The 7,369-nt window shown below is 28.6% G+C and overlaps 1 protein-coding gene across 1 annotated transcript; it reads left to right on the top strand.

Moving 5' to 3' along the window:
- The first annotated feature begins 1,921 nt into the window (after positions 1-1,921).
- LOC11411511 (probable calcium-binding protein CML35) lies at positions 1,922-3,068 on the top strand. Its single transcript, XM_003625007.4, has one exon. The coding sequence runs from the start codon at positions 2,075-2,077 to the stop codon at positions 2,723-2,725; it is 651 nt and encodes a 216-aa protein (XP_003625055.1). The 5' UTR covers positions 1,922-2,074; the 3' UTR covers positions 2,726-3,068.
- The last annotated feature ends 4,301 nt before the right edge of the window (positions 3,069-7,369 follow it).

Here is a 7,369-nt window from a genome sequence, read left to right as displayed (position 1 = left end):
TTCTTTAGACCATATAAATGTATAATAATTAAATTTAAATAAATAATATAATAATTTCCAGAAAAATATAAAGGGTGTGTTTGGCTTGGAAAAGAAAGTGTGAGGAAAGATAGTAAAAGGAAAGATTGTTGAAGGAAAGAAAGTTAAGAGAAAGTGAGAAGAAAGTAGGATGATTATTTAGTTGTTTGGTATTAATGAAAGTGAATGGAAAGTAAGAAGAAAGAGTGATGAATATTTTGCAAATGACATAAATATCCTTATAATATAATGAGTTGTATCTTTATTTATTACTTTTAAATAATATATTCATAATATATTAATAAATTGATAAAAATTATTAATTTAACATATATACATAAATATAAATATTTATTTATATATACGTTGTAAAAATACAAAATATTCATTAACATCCCATATTTATTTATCAATTTTATAACTTATATACTTTTATGTACACATGTGGGTAAAAGTGGAACAACAACAAAAAAAAAGCGTTTCCTCGTCCTTTCCGCAGCTTCAGTGGGAGGAAAGTTTTCCATGCATGGGTCCCACAACTGTTTCTTTCCTTAGTTACTGTTCTTGTAAACCAAACTATGGGAAGGTTTTAGATTTACGTGCTTTCCATTCCATAGGCTTTCTTTCCTTAAACTTTCATGGAACCAAACATACCCTAAAGTTGTTTGTTTGTACTCCCTCCATTTCAAAATATAAGCAAATTTTATATTTTAGGTTCATTCAATTAATGATGTATGTGGTTCATAATATGGACCACATACATCATTAATTGAATAAATCTAAAAAATAAAATTTACTTATATTTTAAAACGGATGGAGTATCTAATAAGTCATTTAAGTTACCGTTGCAACATAGATTCTTCGAGTTTCTCTTCAAAAATACACACATGGTTATTACTCTATTATTTGTTTCTTTTGAAATTCGTAAGTCTTTACTCTTTACCAGTCCCACCAAGAACATTTGCCAGCACGTTTGGCTAAGGTCAAACTGATGGTGTGGATGAGAATATTACATTCAAAAGTTTGGTTTCTATTAGATGATAAATTAAATTTTTATTTTGCAATCGAATATTTTCTACGTACAATTGTAACAATTAATCCCTTGATTATATAGACGGCAAATTCTTCTTAATGTTTTAACACTATTGAATGTCTAAGCTCGAAATTGAACTCGAGACCTTTTAGTTAAGTTAGAAGAGATTTTTATCATTTAATCTAAGCATTTTTGTATAAATAATAAATTAATTAAATAATAAGATTTAATTGCATGTTTGGTTCATATCTTATCACCGGTACAATAATAATCCCTCTTTTTAAATCAATATTTTTTGTTCATTAAGCATCGCATTTTTTTTATTTCAATCTAGAATTTTTTTTCCTCAAAATCCCTCTTTATTTAATTGAGTTAAATAAATTTATTTAACTCAATTAAACAACTAAATACATTTCTTTTTTGACCATAAACAAGCAAATACATGGAAAGTTTGTATTTTGACTAAACAAATACTTTTGTTTTTTACTCAACAAGACAAATACATGGAAAGTTACCCAACCCCACCTTACCCCCACACCACCCACATAGTTTAATATTTTACTCACACCTTAAAAAATCATAACACAAAGAAAGATAAAGATTTATTATTAGAGAAATGATATCTGCACAACCACTTTTTTTATAATAATAAAAAAATTATATTCACGTATTTTTTTATTTTCTCTTTTTCTTTTTCTCTCTATTATTTTTGTTCAATAAAATCAAGAAAAAATGGTTTTTATAAAAGTTGTATAAAATTAGTTGTACAAATATAACTCCTCGAAAAGTTAATTAATAAAAGGAAAATGAAATATAAATATAGAAACAGATTGACATTTGAATGAAAGTATTAATGTTAGGAAACTTCGTGGAAGCTACACTTGAAGCAAGAATGGACCTGCTACTCTTCCCTTCATTTAACCCCTTCACCTTCCTCTCTCTTTCCCCTCACAACACACCTAACTCCTTTTCTTCTTCTTATTCATTCTCCCTCTTTCTTTCTCAACATCTTCATTTTCCATCATGAAGTTCATTAACCCTAAAAACCTCTCACCCAAACGTCTTTTCCGTAAGAAGGAAAAATCCTCTGTTTCAAGATCCGACCCACTTTCATTCGGTTCATCTTCTTCCTCTGATGAATCCCTTCATAAGCCTATCACCGCCGGTTCCCAAACACCAACCAGTGTCCTCCCGGAAGTTTCCGGTGAGTGGTCAGATATCACTGTTGATGTCCAGTGTGAGCTAGCTCAAGCGTTTCGTTTAATCGACCGTGACAACGACGGCGTCGTTTCGCGTGAAGAACTTGAAGCGGTTCTCACGCGCCTTGGAGCGCGTCCTCCAACTCCTGAAGAGATCGCGTTGATGCTCAGTGAAGTTGATAGCGATGGTAAGGGTTGTATAAGCGTGGAAACGATAATGAACCGGGTTGGGTCTGGTTCGAGTTCCGGTTCGGATCCGAATCCAGAAGAAGAGTTGCGGGAAGCGTTTGAAGTGTTTGATACGGATCGTGATGGGAGAATTTCGGCTGAAGAATTGTTGAGGGTTTTTAGAGCGATCGGTGATGAACGGTGCACGTTAGAGGAGTGTAAGCGTATGATAGCAGGTGTTGATAAAAACGGGGATGGGTTCGTCTGTTTTCAAGAGTTTTCTCTTATGATGGACTTGCAGCGTTGATCAGATATATCATGTCATCACCATGATCATGATATACATAATGATATTAATAACATAAATATAATATAAAATCTTTTATTATATCATCATCAATTATTTATCTCTTGTTCATTTTTTATTTGTTATATAATTTTCTTGTTTATTATTGGGTGGATATATAATTAGAGTAAATAAGTCATTCTCAACCGGGTCAAGATTCTCTTCATTTATAACTTTTTTCATTTCTTTTAATTTAAAGAGAGATAGAAATAATGGTGGATCTATTTATGATAGGATTCACCACTTATTTTTTTACCCCTCTCAACCCTAATCATTAATCAAACTTTGTAAATATTTTAAAATAGTCTATATCTTTATCTATGTTTTTTAATTAGATACCTTCCATAGTCGCTAATTCCTATGTTAAAAAAACATAAAGATAATATTTAACTTAGAATAAGTGAAAAATCACATCTCAATGTACTATTTAAAGGTGTAATGAGAAGCTAGAAATTTTAGCTTTATTTCAGACATTCGTCTAACCTACGTGCGTTTACCTCTCCAAAAGCTACACCAAAGAGAAACTTAACATTTAAGATTTAACAAAGACATATATACTACTAATTTGAGAGTGAAGTAAGTAATTTTGAGTTATGAGAAGGAAAAAAATTATTAAAATAAAAAACGAAGTGGTAACGAGTGTCTCAAAACACTTTTTAAGGATCATAAATGGTAAGTATCTACGAAAAAATGTATAATTAATACATTAAAAATTAAAATATTAAACTTTTTATAAAAAAAAATTGTTTATTTTAAAATGTTTAAAAAGTGTTCCTTAAATAAATAAATAAAAGCAAATTGTGAAAGTGAAGGGTGTATGTACAATAATCGAGTTGGTGGGGGGTTTCTGATGGGAAGATTCCTGAAATCATATTTGTACAACCATTTTTGTACAATTTTTAGATAATTTTCTCTCTCATACTCACATTATGTTATTATTCTCTCTCTATTGTTTTTAACCAATAATAAGAAAGAACAACAAGGTTGTCCCAAAAATTGTCATAAAAATGGTTCTTCAAATATCATCGGTCTTCCTGTAAATGGAGGTTACCCAATGGGTGGTGGAAATATCTGGCTTACGTGGGACACCATTTATTTACATCTGAATGAACGAGAATGGTCTTCTTTGCTTTGCTGGTCTGATAGATTCCTATGTTTGATTACAATGATTGAAATTGAAATTCACCGAATCGGCTTTTTTCTCTTTTTCCAATTAAAGAAAAGAGAACATATCAAAAATTAGTGAAATTCATTTTTTCCCAATTAAAGAAAAGAAAACGTTCCTGTTAGTTAATTCATTGAATTGACGGGGACGATATATTGTTGTTATACACAGTGATCTGTTTTGAATCTAAAACACCTCAATTATTCATTTTAAAAAGTAAATTCTAATCATTAGTTTACTTAAAAAAAAATAACATTTAGAAAATTTAAGAGAAAATGGAAGATGCATATATCTGGAAAATTTAAGAGAAAATGGAAGATGCACTGAACAGGTAAAATAATTTTACATAATATCAAACAAGAATTTTTAATACTAAATCACAAAGATATTGGATTTATTTATATGAGTATGATGTTAAAGTGTCAATTTTTTTTGGTTTTATTGACAAGCAACAATAAAATTATAAAAAATAATTAATGAAAGATAAAATAAAAAAAAATGTTACACTAGAATACAATATATTTTTATATAAAGTCAAATATGTTCTTTTTAATGTATAATATTGTTTATATTGTTGTGAGATGTATTGTTCAAATTATATGAAATTCCATCTATTTTTTAATTGATAATTTAAATAATATCATAAAAATGATAAAATAGTTTAAATTGTTGGGTTTCAAGTGTGAGTGATTATGTCTCACATCAATTAGGAATTGCAAAAATGTTGGATATATAAAAGAGGAGATACATATGCGTGATGCCTTAAGATTTTAGATCGAGATGTGGTGTCTAAGTCTCTTATTTATCTGGACGTTTAACCTTTTGCCGTTCCCGACGCTCCCCGCAGCAAACTGGTATCAGAGCCCTTATTAGGTTTGATGGGGGAGCAGAAGTGGGATATTGGTGTGGATTAGGCTAGTGATGTGGGTGACTCACACTTGAGGGGGTTGAGTTTCAAGTGTGAGTAATTATGTCATAAGTCGACTAAGAATGGAGAAAATCTTGGATTTATAAGAGAGAGGTTTTGGGTGAAGATGTTGTGTCTTAGGGCCGGTTTGAAATAGTTTTTGTTTTCGATTTTTGAAATATACAAGTCCTCTTTTCATAATAGTTATCCTTTTATATATTTTAGTTTTTTAGTCTCCAAAACTAAAATATTCAAAACTGTTTCCAAAACTGTAATTTTAATAATAGTTTAGAAAACAAGTTTTTAATTTTCAAATTTTTAAAAACTAAAAAAGAATTTTTAAAATGTGTTTCAAACAGGCTTTAAATCTCTTAGTAGTTCTAAACATTTAACCCATTCTTACATGTATACCCTTATATATAGTCATAGATAGATCGATGATTTTTTTATTGGATGAATGTTCTGCATGTCCATCAAACACAATTGAAAACCTCGTGAAAAGCAACAAAATAGAAATAGATTGGAAAAGAAATTAAATGCCACAAAACACCAACAATGGATTTGTAAATGGACTAATATGGTAGAAAATAAAATAAAATAAAATAAAAAGAAAGTCCTCAATATTCTCACAAACGTTTCAATTCGAAAGGAAAGAAAATGAATGAATATTGTAGGAGATCGAAATGATATTTGAATATCTATTTTATGATAATTTTTGCAATAATTTTTTATCTTATATTCACATTATTTTTTACTTTATCTCTCTATTGCTTTGATTTTCGTGCAAATACCAACTTTTTCTTTGTAAATTATAATTGTCTCAAAAATTATCAATTAAATGGTTGTTCAAATAACACTTCTTTTTTAGATTTAGAAAGAATATTTTATTTTGAGTTAATTAAAGCAAGCTTTCTTTGCAGGTCATTTAACACCCCCCTAACATTCTCTGGCAAGACATCAGGTGACTTAAATCTAACAACGTCTAATTGATGTCCCAAGTTTGCAAAAACGTCCTTAATATATAGATTGATCATTATTATGTAGACAAATCCCTCAAATACAGCAGGGTGGGTGGGAATCTCTAGAAGAAATGAGTATGAAGCTTATTATAAGTAGCAACTGGTACCGCAAAAATTTGTTTCTGTCGCAGTTTCAAAGGTAACTTTGACCAGTTTATAAGCCCTAGCCAAATCGGCATAAAAAAAGAGGCTACGAATTCAATTTGCCTAAACCATCAAACTTATTTAGGCTCTGTTTGGTAAAAATAGCGGATAATTGATAAGTTAGCTGATAGCTTTTAGCTGATAAGCTAATTGAAGTGTTTGGTAAAAATAGCGGTTTAACTAGCTGATAAATGTAAAATGACATAAAGAGTATTCTTAATTCATAATAAAAATTATATCATTAATTTAAATATTTGTAATTTTGTAAACTAATTTTTCTTTAAAAAAATACTTTAAATTTATTAATTTAATATATCCTATGTATTATAAATTAAATTAAATTTTATTCACTAAAATTTTATCTTATATTTATTATCATTTAAGTGTTTCCACTTTATAAAAAAAATAACATTTACCTCAAAAACAAAAAAAAGGTAGTACTAATAGAGTAATACTAATAACAGAGAATAAAAAAAAATAACACTTACCTCAAAAAAAAAAATAACACTTACCTCAAAAAAAAAAAAAAAAAAGTAACACTAATAGAATAATAGTATTTTGTTTCGTAAAAAAAAAAACGAAGGTATATATTTTTTCAAAAAAAAAAAAAAGGCCAGCTGATATATATACAAAAATTGGAATAAAGGGATAGTAGTCTTTATTACGTAGCTTATTATAAAAATTATAATGGATAAAAATACAATTTAAATGAAATAATAAGGGTAAAATTGGAAGAAAAAGTGAGAAGCTATAAGCTATAAGCTCAAACGCTACTTGGAATAGCTTCTGAAAAATAGCTTATAAGCTCGTGAAATAAGCTATAAGCTCATGGTGAAAAAGTGTTATCAAACAGAGTTTTTTTTGTCAAACGAGCTTATAAGCTATAAGCTAAAAGCTCTTTTTTGGGTTAACCAAACAAACCTTTAATTATCTCTTTGAATGACCCGTCAGATTATGTTTATATATAAAAAGATGTCTAATGGTTAAGCGCAATAACCAAATTGATCGTAAGTTGTCAAAATAGAAAATATGATTGATAGTAAATGATTACATTTGAGATCAACTTAACAATTTAAGAAAGTCATAGTTTGAAAATATTCATAATCTCATATATCTTATATAAAGTGTTCTACAAAATCATACAATAATTTGATGATTCACTCAATTCTAGTTACAATTAGCATGGAGATGATGAGTCTACTACATGATTGAATATTTTTTTTCCCGTTGATATGATACTAAGCAATTTTAACGCTTAGAAGGGTGATACAAATATGCACGTTCTTTCCTAAATAATTTTAAGGGTGATATAAAGCCCGTTCTTCACAAAATAAATTATATTATGTAATAATGGATCTATATCGATTGAG

This window comes from Medicago truncatula, chromosome 7 (assembly GCF_003473485.1).
Source record: "Medicago truncatula cultivar Jemalong A17 chromosome 7, MtrunA17r5.0-ANR, whole genome shotgun sequence".
NCBI lineage: Eukaryota > Viridiplantae > Streptophyta > Magnoliopsida > Fabales > Fabaceae > Medicago > Medicago truncatula.
Note: the sequence above shows the minus strand (reverse complement) of the source record. Positions and strands in the feature narration are given on the sequence as shown.